Source organism: Megalopta genalis, chromosome 2 (genome assembly GCF_051020955.1).
Source record: "Megalopta genalis isolate 19385.01 chromosome 2, iyMegGena1_principal, whole genome shotgun sequence".
Classification (NCBI taxonomy): Eukaryota; Metazoa; Arthropoda; class Insecta; order Hymenoptera; family Halictidae; genus Megalopta; species Megalopta genalis.
In genome coordinates this window covers 9,742,942-9,759,853 of record NC_135014.1, presented here as the reverse complement: position 1 = coordinate 9,759,853, position 16,912 = coordinate 9,742,942, and the positions used below count along the sequence as shown (strand labels likewise).

General features: G+C 46.3%; 2 protein-coding genes and 1 long non-coding RNA gene across 7 annotated transcripts; 1 reads left to right on the top strand and 2 right to left on the bottom strand.

Moving 5' to 3' along the window:
• Positions 1 to 73: 73 nt before the first annotated feature.
• Positions 74 to 7,081, bottom strand: LOC117226508 (angiotensin-converting enzyme). 5 transcript variants are annotated; one of them, XM_033480898.2, is made up of 13 exons: positions 6,577 to 7,081; positions 3,863 to 4,057; positions 3,548 to 3,709; positions 3,392 to 3,473; positions 3,187 to 3,327; positions 2,930 to 3,112; positions 2,756 to 2,850; positions 2,539 to 2,690; positions 2,339 to 2,466; positions 2,024 to 2,267; positions 1,860 to 1,949; positions 1,673 to 1,780; positions 74 to 1,577 (listed from the first exon to the last, which is right to left on the bottom strand). In XM_033480898.2, the coding sequence occupies exons 2-13, from the start codon at positions 4,046 to 4,048 to the stop codon at positions 968 to 970; spliced, it is 2,181 nt and encodes a 726-aa protein (XP_033336789.2). In that variant the 5' UTR covers positions 4,049 to 4,057; positions 6,577 to 7,081; the 3' UTR covers positions 74 to 967. The 5 variants fall into 5 exon arrangements, with proteins under 5 accessions (XP_033336789.2, XP_033336787.2, XP_033336788.2 ...); XM_033480896.2 differs by lacking the exon at positions 6,577 to 7,081 and adding an exon at positions 6,426 to 6,473; XM_033480897.2 differs by lacking the exon at positions 6,577 to 7,081 and adding an exon at positions 5,454 to 6,362.
• On the top strand, positions 2,790 to 9,924 carry LOC143258760 (uncharacterized). Its single transcript, XR_013032583.1, has 2 exons — positions 2,790 to 2,869; positions 9,152 to 9,924. It is a non-coding gene; the product is annotated as an uncharacterized LOC143258760 (long non-coding RNA).
• LOC117226518 (putative peptidoglycan muropeptide transporter SLC46) lies at positions 7,840 to 16,202 on the bottom strand. Its single transcript, XM_033480965.2, has 6 exons — positions 14,838 to 16,202; positions 11,208 to 11,309; positions 10,406 to 10,543; positions 10,254 to 10,337; positions 9,234 to 9,390; positions 7,840 to 9,005 (listed from the first exon to the last, which is right to left on the bottom strand). Exons 1-6 carry the CDS (start codon positions 15,811 to 15,813, stop codon positions 8,816 to 8,818), a joined length of 1,647 nt encoding a protein of 548 aa, XP_033336856.1. The 5' UTR covers positions 15,814 to 16,202; the 3' UTR covers positions 7,840 to 8,815.
• Between the last annotated feature and the right edge of the window lie 710 nt (positions 16,203 to 16,912).

Sequence of the window (16,912 nt, the reverse complement as noted above, 5' to 3'; positions counted from 1 at the left end):
ATGACGTGCACGTTTCGTATGAATGGTAGAAAAATGTTGTACGATCTGTGAAGTTTTGACACGTTCGAATAAATACGTTCTCGTCATTTTTTTATTCTACTATTTGTTCAATGATTATGTACACGTTTTAAGGATAGACTCCTTCACTATAGACTTGAATTTACGAAGACTTTTCTGACGCATAATTCTCTAGAGGATCTACAGAAAATAGAAGGCGGAAAATATTCGAAAATCTTGTTCAATTCGATTTTCATTTTTTTTGTTTTCACTACGGTTTGGCATACTTGTAGAGGAACACTGTTGTACTTGGCATACACGATCAACTTTTATACTACAATTCGTGATCTATTTGTGCATAATTCGGTATGAAATACAACAAAAAAAAAACAGTGTGTATATAATATATATAAAATTTTCTTTCTGAAAACAATATCAACCCCTTGCCTCACAATAGAATTTCAATATTATTTCGTTCGTTGCAGATTCAATGGAGACACAATAATGGCGGCATGGCTGGTCACGTGACAGAGCGCGCGCAATACTGCTTTCGGCGCGCCAAATATTTGAATTTTCAAACTTCAGGAAGCACAGAACAACGTCGCAAGGCAAGTGATTAAGGTATATGTATTTACATATCGCGGTTTAAATTAAATAAATTTTATTCCGTACTCAAAAAGAACGCAAATGATTAATACTTTTTCTTGCATCGGAGGTCTGATTCCCTTTCTTGGACATTCTCTCTGTTGTGCGTGCTGCTCATTGGGCGAAAGAACTGTATATTGAGTGTGTAGCCTCGGTTTTCGTTCCGCAAAGAGCAGCCTAAGGAATGTACGATCTCTCACGATATTGCCAATCAGTTATATAATGTCTTTCTTTGAATGACGATAAATTATTCGGTTAAAAAAGGAGATCTTACAATCTAAATACAAAGAACAATAAATATATGCTTTTCCGCCTGACCTGCTGGTTAAACGTATCGTCTATTTTTCGGCGTTTTGCGGCATCGTTGCCGACCGAAGATCGCTATTACGCAAATCACTATCGTCGCCAGGAGCACCGCTCCTACCGCCCACACCGCTTTACTAGTATTCATCTTTGGTTTCGTGTCTTGGTCAGGGTCTATACTATTGTCTAATGACTCATCGAAAGGAACTTTAGTTGACACTTCTGATCCCGATAAATTATGGTTCTCAGACTTCTGCTCCGTCGCGTGTACGGATGTTTTCAACGCTAAGCTCTTGTTGTTGTTAGATACGGCATTCGCATTGGCCCTTAGACTATTTTCTTTGTTGTAAGGCGTTGGGGTTACTATTCCTTTTCTCCTGATTACCGTTCTTGGCGTGACAGTGGTCGTTGTAGGGGCATTAACTTCTGCAACTATCTTCTTTTCTAATTCTTGCAACTCTGACTCCTTAACGGTGATTGGTTTATACTTGAAATCCTCATCCAACTCGTCGATCAAATCTTCCAAAGGAGAGAAAAACGATAGAATTGGATTAACGGATATTTCTGTTATTTCTAAGAATTTCTTGATTATTTCTGACCACTCGTTGCTTCCTCCGCTTTGAATTACTTTTCTGTCAGTGAGAAAAAAAATAATCGTTAATTTCCTATTTCGATCGAAAAATTTCTGTCATTGACAAAAGTGTTATTAATTTTTGTTGATACTCACATAATATCAGCTTTCGATTGTCTTCCTACGATGGTGTCGTATCTGACTTCCGTGGATTCCATAAGATATTCATAGAATTGGAAGGCAAGAATTGTTCCTGTTATCTTACTGCAAAATTAACGCTTACGTCAATAACGTGGAAGTATCAATCAGAACAATTATATGTTTAATCATTACTGCTACTTACGAGAGATATGGTTTATTGCTGGTGATATAATCGTCATTTAGGAACGTGGGTATTTCCGTACCATTGTTGTTCAGACCTTCGTATTCTTGCCTTGAACGAACGTTCAAAATCAATATCTAATAAAATGTATTCCTATGTCGCGTTAATACTTAGCAAATTGATACCTGTGCTGCCACCATGATAACGTTAGATTCTCAGGCTTCATGCCGGTTTCAATAACCTTGATTCTCCACATGTCCGCCGACATATAATAAGCTAGTCGAGGTAGTACGTCCAATGCAGTTATCATTAGAGATACCATTAAAAGCTGATCATTGTCGACTGAATTATCTATAATGCGAGAGTGGTTTAGCCAAGCCGGACTGGCTGCTAGGATACCGAACAGTTCTGCTACACCTTCTTCTAAAACTACAAAGTTGCATAGATGTTAATTTCCATTATTACAACAAATATAATATTTTTGAACATTCTAATCTTACCGGAGTATCTATTGGCTATAGTAAGTACTGGAACATTATCCGCAGACATTTGATTGAATAACACCTTGCCTATATTCTTGTGAGCCGAAAGAAAATTGCTCAATGTAGGTTGGTAGCAAGTAGATACCCTATAAGGATATTTAGTTTCAATATTATGCAAAATATGCAGGTGTAGTTCATTATTAGCCTACAGTACACACCTCACGTTACTATCCTTGCAAAAATGAATTAGTTTCGATGGACAATGCCCGTTAAAATTACTGTTTCTCCAAAATTCATATTGTGGGACATTATTTAATAATTGTGCGCCCATATGAGATGCAATTTCGTACAACGATTTACCAAGAAGTTTCTGAAACGATGTTTAATTAATGTTTTAATCTACGTTCATCTATTATTAAAGTAATCATTGCATACTCTTTTCCAAAGATTCTTTTTTATTTTATGCACTAGGTCTGGATGAGGAGACACATCCACTGCAACCGGGGTCCAGTCGTTTCCTTGCAACGATCCTAAGTAGACAACGATGAGGTAAAGTTTATAAGAAACTTCTTCTTTTATTAATTCAATTGTCCCGCAATATTAACTCACCAAGCAGATAGGCTGGGATTGTCTCATTTGCATGGAAATTATACTTATGAGACAAATTGTTCAATACATGTCGTAGTATCTTTTTATGAAGATTAGTGATTTTGCTCCATTCGTATTTAATATTCTCGTAGCCGTTTTTGTATCCACTCAACGATTCCCAGTATTGTATAAAATCTGGGGCACCTAAAACAATATACTGCTAGCTATATTGTCGTTGAGCAGATATAAAATTAAATTATTCTCTTTCAAACACTGACCATTCTCTTTGGCAGCTTGTTCAACAATTGGGAGGACAGTTGTAATATTTTTAGCTAAGCCAGATAACTCATGGTGCCATGCTATCCAGACATTTTTCTTCTCTTCAGCACTGTTGCTGAAGTGCAGCACGCGTTCTACATCTGAAAATGTCGACAGTTTTAATACTTAGCTGATACATTCGTATTAGTTATCTAATATCTGTACCTCTATGTGTGTAGTTGGTCAAGGATACCTTACACACTGCAGATAATCTTTTAAACTCTGCTATCCCAGCAAAGTGAACAAGCTGCAAAGTAAGATCATTTCAAATTTTCTATGACGGTGTGCTTTAAACATTTGGTTTAACAAAATGCATCTTACTGTTCTAAAATCACTACTGTTCAATAGAGCATCTCCTATGTTTACAGCAACATCATATTTATATTGCGAGGAGGAATCGCTAATATTATTATCCCTGGGACTATTAACAACCTCGATTTGTTGTATGTGTTTGAAATTAGCATAATCTACCAGTTTCTCTTCCTGTAAACCGACAAAATAATTACAAAACAAGAACAGTTCAAGTTTACAAACGTATACAATTTTCTATTTGATTTTGCCATAAATTCAGTAAAACAAAACGAATACATAAATATTTACGAATGTAAATAAGTTAATACGTTATCTGAGACTCACCCATATGGACAGTGTCTTGTTAGACGGAGAATTAACAAACGCCCATTCAGCTTCAGCGGTAGAGAAACAGGTATCCTCGTAATCGAATTCTGTTAACTGTATGAAAGCCTTCCATGAGTCATGTTCAAAGGACGCAGTCGCGCAGATCACGAGATTAAAAATGATCCAAGCCCATTTTGATGGCATCCCTTTAAGCTGCAACAGAGAAGAATCATGAAAGTCAGTTCCACAAGACAAAAAAGAGAGAACAGGAAACTCGTTTTGAAAACTTTCAAATATTGGTTGACCATCTGGTTATCATGAATATTCAACTTTTCCGTTGCCGAAGGATTTTACGGTTTCGCGGCAAAGAAACTAGATATACTTAGTCATCGTCGTATTAAATCATTCCATCATTGTTGTTCCTCATTGTGATGACTCAACATTTGGTCTTTGTGTTACTAGTTTTGCCCTCGGTTAAAAGCGAATATGTTGGAATCTTAAGAAGCTCGGTGCGGACAAATCAGAAATATACACCTGGAGGAAGATGAAAGCGTGTTAGCTCATCTTCCTCGGCAAAAGCAATTATGAAAGCGATTTACTGTTTTTATTTGTCATTCGACATTTGAAGGATATGTTCCCCGACCTTTAATTACGATTATGCGTAGTCTAGTGCTTGTTTTCTCGCGCGATGATACCGGCCAACTGGCTACCAACGCGGGAGTTGATGTACAGAGAAGACAACGTAAACTAGAGTATTGGTAATCAAGGCTCGTTGATCCTCAGACAGCCGATTGGTCATAGTCACACCACTGCGACGGATTTAATTGTTACTAATTTGGCAAATGGTTGCGCCCAAGCAAACGATCGAGACCGTCGAGCCCGTCGGCAGATTCTATTGACACGTTAAATTGATCATCGAAGATTACCACGACCTCTCATTCGTTTTTTATGACGTAAAGAAATGGCCGAATGAACGCTCTGTTGCCTTCGGCAGTAATAATCAAGGGTTTGCATCAGGCGATAGTTCACCGTTATTAATAAGGAACAGTTGCGAGACTGTTCTCTTAAACTTACGTCGGTAAGAAACGCAAATTTTTCGCAGAATCAGATCGTTTTACTGGATAAGTCAGCCGTGTACATAAAAGGCGACATGCACGAGCTCCATAGAAATCGCGGGAATTGTCGCGGACAGACTACAGATGTTTACGCGTCTGCAACGTGCGCGCCAGCAAAATGATGTCAATTATTGAAGTCTCGTATATCGGTCATTTAAAAAAAAACGAAATCCGGATTATAAAAATGCGAATTGAAACGCGGACATCCGCGGTATCCGATTATGATAGCGTCGTCGATATGCATCGCACAGTTATTGTTTACGCAATCGAGTGGATACGTGATTAAGTCACTATCAATCATTGGAATTGGTAATTCGAAACGTTTGATGACGCTACCACCACGCCGGGCGTTTAAAATGCACGCGAAACGAGGATATTCACTGAAAAACAATGATGAACGAACCGATTACGTGGCCGTGGATAAACGCAATGCGTTCCGAGCATCTGTACAAGGGTCAACCAAGCGTCGATAATGTAATGCGATGATATTATACCACACGGGACGAATTAATCATCCATGCTGGTTCTGATAAAGCTCTCGCTCAGCTGTTTCCTGGATCCGATAAACTTTCAAAACGCGTGCACAGTGTTCTCGAATGATTCTCGCCGGCAACAACCAACCGGCACGACAGCAATCCTGGGGACGAATCATTCGACCGTTCCACGAAGCCTATACCGATACTCAGAACCTTTTCAACATCGTTCTACCGTGAACATAAAATAAGCTATTTTGTGCGGAAACCGGTCTTGCATTCATTGTTATGAACTCATAATTTGTATGCCTGTCGCTCCGGGTAGATAAAGCGAGAACGGTATGGTTTTTAACGATAATAAAGACTTTGCGACCACCTCGAGCGTTTGCGAAAGGAAGGCAGCTTTTTATCGAACAAAATTTGCGTGAGAACGAACAACCAACGATTCGGATCGGCTTTTTCAAAGTAACTTGTAGTTTATCGTCATCGATAACTATATTATTAGCAAACCAGCTGCAATATCGATACTACGCGATCCCGATAAGTTTGTGTGGTATCGCCTGAGTATTTATCGTAACCGATAACTTTCCTTCGGAAATCGTTACATATTTACAGAAGAGTGCATAATTCCGGCCCAGTAGAACCACATGCTGCAATTCCACGACGTTACCCGATAGTAGTATTTGCAAAAAGCGTATAAAACTAGCTCGAACGTTAATGCTTGCTTGTGCAAGCGTGAAAATCCTCGAAAGAGTTGGAAGACCCGCGAGCAACTTTGAAACGTTGCAACGATTCAATATTACAATGAAAATAAAATAAAATAAGAACTACAAGAAGAAGTTACTCCAAGGAAATCTTGCTGCAACTAGGCGATCAAAATAATTCTGTTCTTGTTACGCAATGAATATAAAATCTTCATCCAGAACTTGCGAGGGTTCTTTCAGCCCCTAATCACGAAGCCGCCAAAAAAAGATCCAAGCACATATACGTTACGACGAACTGTAGCCTGAAAGATCGGCGTGCCATAAGTCTCTCGGACGACGTGTGTTCATCTGGTCGAAGAATTCAAGGCAACGGCAACAGCTTGCAATTGGACCGTTGTCAAGAAAATGGATTCAGTCTAGTTTCCCCGAATCTCGCTCACCTTTGCTGGCCGAGCGTCGTTTCGCTCGACGTTCACGTTTTCACTTATTTATGCCTCTGTCCGTCCGTGTGCGCTAACAACGGAGATAAAAGAACGCCGTCTCCGCGTGCAAGATCGACAGGGAGAGGGAGAGAGAGAGAGAGAGAGAGAGAGATAGGGAACGAGCGAGAGAGATAGAGAACGAAAAGGAGAGTGTCGTTTCTCTGCGGCCGACGTAACTTTTTCGGAGAAAACCTGACCCCGTCGTCCGTGTCCCGATTTCCGTCGACCTCGTGTCGAACACGAGGTAAAACGCACGAGGGTAGCCGCGAACTCTTTCGTAGGTGCTCGGGATAGCGATCGCGATTCAACTGTGTTCGGCTTTATCGGCGATACGAGGCGGCACATACGACGAACCGCGCGTCAACTCTATGACTATTTGTACAAAGTTCGCACGATCCAAATTCCTTCACATCATGCCACCTCGCTTCGACGGCGGTGCGTTACTGTGGCTTGGCCAGCGTGACGTGACGTGACGCACAGTCATCGGGAACACGATTGCACACTGATCGTGCACCTTGCCAGCGATTCGACCTCCGCTGATAATCCGCAGCGATCTTACCGACCAGCGATCGATGCGCGCGCCACGCGACATTCAAATTTTCAAATTACTACTCGTGAATTCTAATGCCTATTTACCTGCAAACGATCGCGTTACCGCGGTCTGCATAATATGGCGTGTCGGATAATCGATCTTCGATGATAACCCGCATCGATTTTACCGACGCAACGATCGATGCGCGTGCCACGCGCTTTTCAAATTTTCAAATCGCCGCAACCATTTTATTTCGTATATAGCTCTCATTTCCATCGAATGTTTCAGTTTTTCAATTACACGTGTAAACAAGAAGGGGACGAGGATCGATAGTACAGAAATTCCGATTATCTTTGGAGGAAAAATTTGTCTTTCTTTTTTATGTAGATAAGATATAGCTTGTTTAGCTTCCTGACTCGTTATCGCCGGCTGTTTACGCTCGATGATTCTCCTTGGATATCTTTCGAAATTCGTTGTGCAACATTTGTACATGCGGTAATTAAATTTGTGCATGTTGCAGCACTTTCAAGAGATTGATAATCGTTCGGGAGAGTTGCCAAGCTGTGGCAACGATGACGCAACCGTTTGGAAAACTTTTCGTACGGACGACGGCAAGGCAGGGATCTAGGGGATTGTCGGCGAGGTAGATCCCCGGAGTTCGATGAATCTTTCGGTAATAGATCGTCGCGTGCAATGGTCAATGAAAACTTTTTATTTCCGTAACACTATTTATCTCCTAAATACAAAACTATTGTACTATATCACAAGAAGCTATAATACACGTACGGAAATGATGCGGCTTCTTAATATAAATACTATTCAATAAAAATGTACAATCGATATCTGGCTCGCGTGCGAGACTCCCCTGGGAAATGGAAAATCTCTCCGTCATTCTGCACGTTGACTGCCACGCAATCGTGCGAAACAATTTCGAAGTTTTCCCGTTTCTCGAGTCGACGACGGTCTCTAATCCGATTTGGAATTTGAATTTCTAAAAAGATCATGGCACCCGTATGCCTGGCAGCCAAGGCGCCGAAAGAAATACATCGAGCGCAGGATGAAACTGTCCGTGAATTAGTTAGCAGCTAAGCGGGGGAGATGTATGCGTTCGTAATACTGATACGCTCGAACAGATAATACCTCTGTTTCGTGTTTCGTCTATTGTCACAATTCGCTTAAGTACCGGAGACTGCTTGTACTAGAACTGGAAATAAAGGATAGCTTCGTCAGGTCGTCGCATTCTTTTCCAGAACGGAATACACAGAAGGAGAGAAGAATAAAACGTGATCCAATTTCGCGGACGATCGACCGATCGATCGACGATTTCTGTTCCGACGCTTTCGAATCTCGTTCGCAAAACACCGTTGCCCAAGTAGTTATCCTTTATTTGAGTTTCGAGATAAGGAAAAATATAAAGAAAAAAAAAAGAGTTCGTTCGCAACGCAACTTAAGAACCGGAAAAAAATAGTACGTTAAACCTGTTCGTTTCGCGATCGCTCGACAGAGTTTCTGGGTGTGCTGTCTCTCTCGCATTCTTTCTCTGTCTCTCTCGCTCTCTTCCCTCTCATTGACCCACCGTTTTTCTGTCTTTCTCTCATCCACTCGAGAATTACACTTTCCCGAATGAATTTCCGATCAAATTGCGCGTCTCGAGCTTAAGTTCGGCTAACGGTCGGCCTCGAAGGCCGCGTTGGTCACCCCGTTCATCGTAGGAACATCGGTTTTCTTATCGCCGGAGATCTGCCACTTGTTCTGTTTAGAATCGCCCTCGACTTCCTGCCCGTCCACTTTGTTGCTCGACTTGTTCTCCTGCTCCAGGAGCTGGCGATCCCCTCGGTGCTCCGTGTACAGCCAGCTGTTCGAAAACGTTCGGTCAGTTTCGTCGGAGAACACGACCCGAAACCGGGGTTCTTCTCGCGAATAGACAACGCGAATCCTATTCAGAATCAAATCTTCGCGGACAAGAATTTTTCAAAGTACTAACGCTAATTTAAATTATAGATTTGCAACTTCCGGAAGGAGACGTCGACGTTCGTCCTGAAAGGATTAATAAAAAAGCTGCGTCGGCCGAGAAGGGACTCACAAGAAGGCGAAGACCGCGGGCATGGTCATGCAGGCGCCGACGATGAAGAACGTCCCCGGGAAACTCTTCATGGTTGCGCCGTAAATGGAGCTGTACATTGGCCCGTAGACGAGCGGCATCAGCGACTCGCAGACACCGAACAAGGAGTTCATTTTGCCTGCGGAACCATTCACAAATTGCTGGTAGAATTTCTAAGGCCTCCGTTCGACTGTTTAACCACTTAGGACAGGAAAACCTCGTTAGGCCGCCGCCGCTTAAGAGAAAAGTCCGTGGGAAATTGGCTCGAGGATAAGATCAAATAAAATTATTCTATTTACACGGTTCCGTGGTAACGGCGAGCGGGGACGAAGGTGAAACGCCAGCAAACAGTCCGATTACTGCGAAGGTTACCGCGCCATTTTCGAACGGGTACAATTCCCATAATTCCTGGCAAATTGCCACGTTACACCGGCACAAAGTCATTTGTTAATGATATCGTGTTTCCAAGGCGTCGTTCCCCAAAAACCCGACTTACAACTTTGCGAGTTACACATTCTTCCTTGTAACGTCATCGGGAAGCTGCACCGATCTCGCGTGTTCGCCTAACTTTGCCAAATTCATTTTATAAACGTTGTCGGAAAATTTTGAAATTACAAAGACGAATCGATCTCTTCATCCAAGCGCGCGTTTAAATAAAAATGCCGGAAGTAAATACAGTCTTTTCGTCATTATAAAGCGACACACGTTAGTTACTTTCAGAGTTCGTTAGGTTTAATGTTAAACGTTAGTCTCAGGAAGCATCGAACAACGTTGTCATCCGTGTAATTTTCCTTCTAGCCGATCGATCTATCTCTGACGCGTCGCCCAACTATCCGCAAACTCAACGCAGGTGTTTCTGTCCTCGTGTTTACGGATCGCGCGTTGACTTTTGCCACCGTACGCGCTAATCGCGTTCGCATGCATCGCTAATTGCACCGGACGCGCGCGCAACGGTAGAAGCGTACATTGGTTTCTTATTTCGTCGATCCATGGATCACTCACCGAGCTCGTTCGCGGACACCAGCTTCGACACTATCGATCTCATCGCGATGAAGGATGTCCCGTTCACGATTTCCACGATTGCCCCTGGAATTCAAAGAAAAAACGATCCGCAATTAGCCTGTCGACGATCGTACAGTAGAGCTCCCTTTTACCTAAATAGATCATCCAGTCGGTGGTGGCGAACGCGTAGACGAAACCAGCGAGGATCTTGCTCATCGAGCTCATGATCCCAACGATCGCGTCGTCGATCTTCAGGATGTGGCTGAACACGCCGACCGAAACCGCGGTGCCTGCGGCAAGTGTTTCTCATTTAAATCGGCAGTAACTCTTGCGTTTCGAGCCGTAAATGTTAAAATGCATCCGCACAATAAATTATACAAGTTTGATGCACTTTGGTGTTCGAAGGCTGGTGTCGTTGAAAATGGCTACCGCGGATTTCAGTGTTTAGTTTGACATTTTTATGGAAATATGACATTTTTATGTTTGTAGGAGATGGAGCTCGAGAGAGAAGGAGAGTGAGGACAAGGGTACAGCTGGCGTGCAACGCTGCACCACGCACGAAGATGCGTCTCGCTGCATCGCGGCGGATAAATGGCGGATGCAACCTCACGTGCGAGCACGCTCCGTCGCTCCACCGTGTATAATTCCCTCACGTGTTCGACGTAATCAAAACGAAGATATCGCGGTTCCGCGTAAAAGAAAGAAAACCTTCGCGGCAAACAATGCGAACGATGCAGAAATTAAATGTCATCAGGGAAATCTGTCGCGGAAGCGTCTTCAGTCAGCAATTTTCTCTGCCTGTTCCCGATGACAATCGCCGCCGCGGCTACTTTGTTGGTGCACGAATTACACGTTCGGCCGATTGCACGGGTAATTATTTCTGCGCGACTGTAATTGCGGCTTTTGTTTCGCCGGCACCGTTAACGACAATTGATTTTTAATTGGTTCACTCACCGATCAGATTGGTTACCATCGCGAACGTGGTGAACATGCTGAACTTCACCTCGTTCCAGTGGTACCTGTACCTCATGTAAAGATACATCACCACCATTTCACCTGGAATCAAGAGAGCATGTCGTCAGTGTACGCCGATCCGCGCACCGAAACACGAATGTTAATCGGATGGGCCGCAGTTCATCGGGCCATTGTTGCAAAGGACGAGCATTTTCGCACACGCGAGAATCGACGGTAGTTTTGCAAACCACCGGACAATCCTATGTGGGTGGGACGGTTCCGCTCGTACGGCATGAAAGATCATGGTCAAAACGTTTTTCAGAATTGCAGCTGAACGTTCAACGTTGCATCTGCAATGTTGCTGCGCTATCGGCGAAACGGCGCGTAGCTGATTCGAAAAGTTCAATTGCAAATTACACGCGGAAGATCGCGCTCGCGCGCTTAGCCATGGAGAATTTTTTCGTCCAGCGTTTCAACGTTCCTCGAAAGTCCAAGGCCACCGGAGAACAGACGCTGCTCGCGAATCACGCGACGGCCTCGATCTCTGCGTTTCACCTAGAAGCATCTATTAGGATGGATCGACGGATCCTAAAAGAGCGAGCGAGCGATCGAGCGATCGACCACGAAATTCCGCATCGTGATCAACTTGATCCCGAGTCATTTTCGACGCGTTATTATCCTAGCATTACATAAGAATGCGCCGGCGTGTTACACAACAAGTTCGTTCATCACCGGTCTCCGTTTAATCGTTTCCGTCGAGTTTCGGTCGTTATCACATCATTGTCTTGTTTTCTTTGCGATCGTTTCGGCCCCGCGGAAAAATCTGGTAATCCTAACGCCGCCGGCATTAATCTGCCGTTGAATCTGACAGGAAAGGAAAATCCAGACTCGAACGCGATGCCATGCGATGCTACGCGATGCAATGAGTAATAATTAATTAGCATAACGCCTTGGCTTTTGATGTTGCACGGTGATGCGCGTCGACTAATTGTTACTAGCCAATTAGATCGGCTCCCGTTTCTTCGCGCGTTTTTTTACCATATTTTCCGGAGGCTTCCTCGCGGGACGGTCTGCGAATGAAAATGCCGCAGATCGTTCGCGGGAGAGAGATCGCGATCGATGGATCGTCGATGGCCATGTTTTAACCGGAACCGTGGCTCCAGACGGCTCGCGTTCACACGGCTCGTAATGACCAAGAATCCCCGTGCCGATTCAGAGAATTCAAACGAAGAACCTAATTTTCGAGTTGACTCAATTGAGAATAATCTGCCCTTAACACGGATCCATGCGATAATTCGTGGCAGGTTTCGTGACGGGTAAGCAACCGGCCGCAGTCGAAAAACACGTCCGGGACGGTTAGATCACGTCTTGCTTAGAGGCTACAACCGTGAAGAATTTCTAGATTGAATCGTCCCACGCGTTCGCTTCTTTGCGATTCATTTGAGACGTCTGTCAACGTCAACGCGAACGTCAACGTCAACGTCGGACGCTCGAGGAGCATTTACCGACCCGTGCGATCCAGTTTGTTTCATTAAACCAGAATCCAATCAGCTTTCGAGCTTCGCTCGCTCGTTCTATTCCCCGTGTTTCCAGTCTAGCTCCGAGAAGAGGAGACGCCGGGGATGGATCCGTCGGTCTACTCGCGAGATCTATTTCATAGAATCGATCGTGGGATCACGGCGATTCGCGCGGGAGAACGAAAGCGGCAATACGAACGCGGACCCTTCGGCCAAGACTAGGCTTATTTCCGACGGTCAAAGATCTGAAATTACATCAGAGTACTTAAGTCATCAGACCGTATTAGCATTCGTACGCGCAGAATATAGTTCTAATAGGTATGTTGACTTCGCGCGTAGGTACTACCGCGAACAGAAGCGCCCGTGCTTTTTATTCCTTAAACGATCCCGAACAACGGAGCTGTTCCGACTCGTTCGCTTCTCGAGCTACGAGCGACGGGGACGTCGCCGGAGTGATCGATCGACGATACTTTCCATTCGCTCTCGCAACACGTGCGAACGCGCGCTCTGCTCGACGAAACGTGTAATCGAGGGGCTCTGCGAAAAAATTGTGCAAAGCAGAAAGTTTGTATCAAGGACTCGGCGGTAAGATTGATTAGTTCCCGGAGAGAAGGATGAATTCCATCGAGGCGTAGAACGTTCTTCGACGGTGTGCGCGACGAAAAAGATGCGAGAGAACGGGTTGCAACGGGATCGTCGGGCAACCATCCCGCGTGTGCTCGCCGGACACGCGCTCGCACCGTCGCGATCCTAATTGCGATTCGATCGCGGCGATAAGAAACTGGGTCGAAAGCCGTTTCCGTTGATCTATTTTCAGACGAGACTCCGGAAATGGAAAAAGGAAGCCGGAGACTCGGCTGAGAAACTTTCACTGATTGAGAAGCGCGCGGGGCATCAGGCCACGCGCGAACCACCGTCGAAAGGGAGTCCTCAGCTTGATCGAATTAATGGTGACGCTTGATTTAATTAGCGTCCGGCAATTCCACGGTCCAATTACACAATGTCTCCGACGATTGGTATTAACATGCCTATCTCGCGTGGCTGCCGTGTATTGACGAATTAACTGGCTCGCTTCGTCGAATTATCAATTAGCCCCGGCCGCGAAACGGTGCAATCGGGGTGCGGAGAATGTTCGGAAAGCTCGCGCGTATCTCGTTGCGCCACGAGATGCGAAACTTTCTCCTGTTCTCCGAGGTGCGCCGGGGTGCACCGCGATGCACCGCGATGCACCGTGGGGTCGCCTCGCGGAAAGATTACGCTGGTTCCACGGGATCGGACGACTTTATGAACCAACGGGCACGTAGCGGAACATTATAATGTTCCCGGTGCATTATCGGCCTAATGAAATTACGACGAAGTTGCCTTGAATTCCCCGCCGCAATACCAACCGACGATGCGCTAATAATCCGTAATTGACGATGCAATCGGTCGCGGTATTGTCATCTCGCATTAACATGCCGCTGGTTCGTCGGAATGGGGACAAACCGAAGCTGTAACTAGCCCCGGCCCTCGATCGCGAGTTTTCGCGTGGATCGCGAATTTTCGAACGGCGCCGATTATTCGTTCGTTCGGTCTCCTTTTAACGAGAAGTTTGCGAGCTATGATACGATGCAACGCGGGCTTCCGTGCGGTTAATGCAATATTATTTTCGTTAGACCGGTATACCAGTTTTCCTATACCACTTTCCCTTCGACAGTCGGTCGCGGCCGAATTACTGCAATTACTTCGTGAAATGCTCGCGGTTACCGCAATAGAAGCAGCACGATCAACAAGAGTTACGTGAAACTCTTCCCACTTTCATTCGGCCGGGAGTGAAACACGAACTTGCTTCTCAAAGTTCATTGAAAGTCTGACGCGGCGCTCTCCTCGTTTATCTAACAGCGGACGGCTGTTCTAGAAGAAAGTTTCGGCCGGAACCTCTCGCCATTCGACGTGTATCACACGCGCGAAAAAACAATGCCGAAGCGGCGAGGATTCTCTGCTCGTCTCACTTTGCTCGTTCGATTTTATTCTCACCCGGGTGGCAAATGCTGACGCGTTCGTTCCAACCAAAAATCGTTCGATCGATCGATTTCTCGAGGTTCACCGGCTCGAGAAGCGGTCACAGACTCACCGTACACGGGACCGATGACGACCATGACGATCATCATGAGCACAAGCACCCTCTTCTGCCTGTTGTGCTTGCCCTTCTTGAACGCGACCTTGAACGTCTCCTCGATGTGTTTGAACGCGAAGAAGTTGAGGATCGACTTGCAAACGGACATCTTCTTCTGACCGGGCTTCTTCTGTTTCAGGTGAAGTTTGGGCGGCTCCTTGATCACCACCAGGCCGTAGATGAAGCTGAGCATGTAGCACACGGTGGAGATGCTGAAGACACCGTAGAACCCGAGCTTCATGTACAGTATACCGCTGAGAGCCATGCCGATCGGGATGCCGAGCGAGATGAACACGTTCGCTGCGCCGATCCTCAGAGTTCTGGACTCGACGGTGGTGATGTCCGCGATGTAGCTGAAGACGCCCATGAACATGGTGAACCAGCCGCCGGTCAGAGCCGGCCAGAGAGCCTCGAAGATGGCGGTGACCTCCATGGGTACCTCGTAGAAGAAGTACGTGCAGAGCAGCATGCTGACGCTGCTGAGGAACTCGCCGACGATCGGCAGCAGCATGCACGGCTTCCGAAGGCCGGTCCGGTCGCTCCAGGCGCCCATGAAGAGGATCAGGATGGTCGGCAGACCGCTGGTCAGGGCCATCTTCCAGGTCTGCATGCCGGCGACCAGCTGCTGGACCGCCGTCTCTTCGGCTTCGTAGCCGGTGGTGTTTCTGTTGGCCAGGGCGTTGCAGACTTCGTCCGAGTAGGCAAGGTTCACTCTGCAGGCCTTCTCCAGGCTGAGATTCTGGGTGGCCAGGGACGCCAGCATGCAGGGGATCACGTAGCAGGCCATCACCGGCTCCACGGTGATGCTGCTGGTGAAGTAGGCCCACTTTTGCCGCACCGTCATCGACTTCCATACCACCGATTGTTCCACGATCAATTCCTCCTTCTTCTTCGTGGCTGCTACTACCTGGTTGTTTGCTGCCGCGTCAGCCATACTCCCTTCGCTACCTTCCTTCGCACCCCCGATACCGCTAACTTTCGATTTTTGACGCAGATTTTCTGTTGCAGGCGGTCCCGTCTCCGTCACTGTGGCATCGGTGGCTCGGACGATCTCTTCGGTAGCTCTGAGAGGTCTCGTGCTGGTTCCCGAGCCTGTTCGAGACTCATCAAACCACGACTCATGCGGACCAATGCGGAAGAACGCTCGGAGATGTCGGGATTTGTTCCCTTAGAACTGTTTCGGCTGTACGATGTTCGGCTCGGTCCTTTCGGATCTGGTCTACTGTGCTGGAACCGCTTGGTTCCGTTTCAGCCGGTCCGCGGGAGAGACCGTCTGACCGTCTACTCCTGGCTAATGCACCATTGTGCATTACGAGACGCGTGTTGCCTCCTTCCCTTCCTCTTCCTCGCCACCTCCAGGCCTGCTGCCTCCTGCCTCCTGCCTTCTGCCTGCCTCCACCGTCATCCAGCTCCCTGCTCCCTGCTTGCTGCTGGCTCGTGTCCCCTCTGGTCCTCTTTCGGGGCCCTCTCCACGTGCTTCGTACCCTCTCGTCGGGTACAACCACCCAGCTCGGACGAGATCGGCGCAAACGTCGCCGAATCGGGAGACGCCTCGTCACCGTGCCCAACCACGCGCGAGCAGCTTCCGATTCCGCTCTGTTCGACGACGCTTTTCGGGTCAAGGTCAACCTGCGCGCCATCGCCGAGGACTCGGCGTCGCTGAAGACGCACGCCAGCGAATAAGATAACCGAACAGACGAACCATTCGTGGAAGAACGAAGCACGAAGCAGTTGCAACAAGTGCGACATATAGCCAGAAGCCTCTTCAAGAAACTCGACGCGAACTTCCGGTTAGAACTTTGCTGCGAAGATGGCAGAGAATTTCCTATCGAATTCTAAGGCCGATCTGCGCGACGTTCTTTACGAGAAGCAGAGCAGGATCGATCGAAGAAGCAGTTGCACCGGCTGACTGCTTCTTCGAGGAAGCTGATTCGGACTTCCGGTCAGGATTTGGACGGAAAAATGGTCGCTGGAAGATCCGAGTGCCGAGGGTAAACATGCAGCACCGTTGAAACGGGCAGGCTGGTAGGCTA

Coding starts and splice junctions, on each gene's coding strand:
- LOC117226518 (XM_033480965.2), bottom strand. CDS start 15,813: ATGGCTGACGCGGCAGCAAACAACCAGGTAGTAGCAGCCACGAAGAAG. Junction 10,544..11,207: donor GATGGTAACCAATCTGATCG/GTGAGTGAACCA, acceptor CACTTGCCGCAG/GCACCGCGGTTTCGGTCGGC. Junction 9,006..9,233: donor CCCGCGGTCTTCGCCTTCTT/GTGAGTCCCTTC, acceptor GTTTTCGAACAG/CTGGCTGTACACGGAGCACC.
- LOC117226508 (XM_033480896.2), bottom strand. CDS start 6,458: ATGGCACGCCGATCTTTCAGGCTACAGTTCGTC. Junction 3,328..3,391: donor GACCAACTACACACATAGAG/GTACAGATATTA, acceptor CGACATTTTCAG/ATGTAGAACGCGTGCTGCAC. Junction 1,781..1,859: donor AGCAATAAACCATATCTCTC/GTAAGTAGCAGT, acceptor TTAATTTTGCAG/TAAGATAACAGGAACAATTC.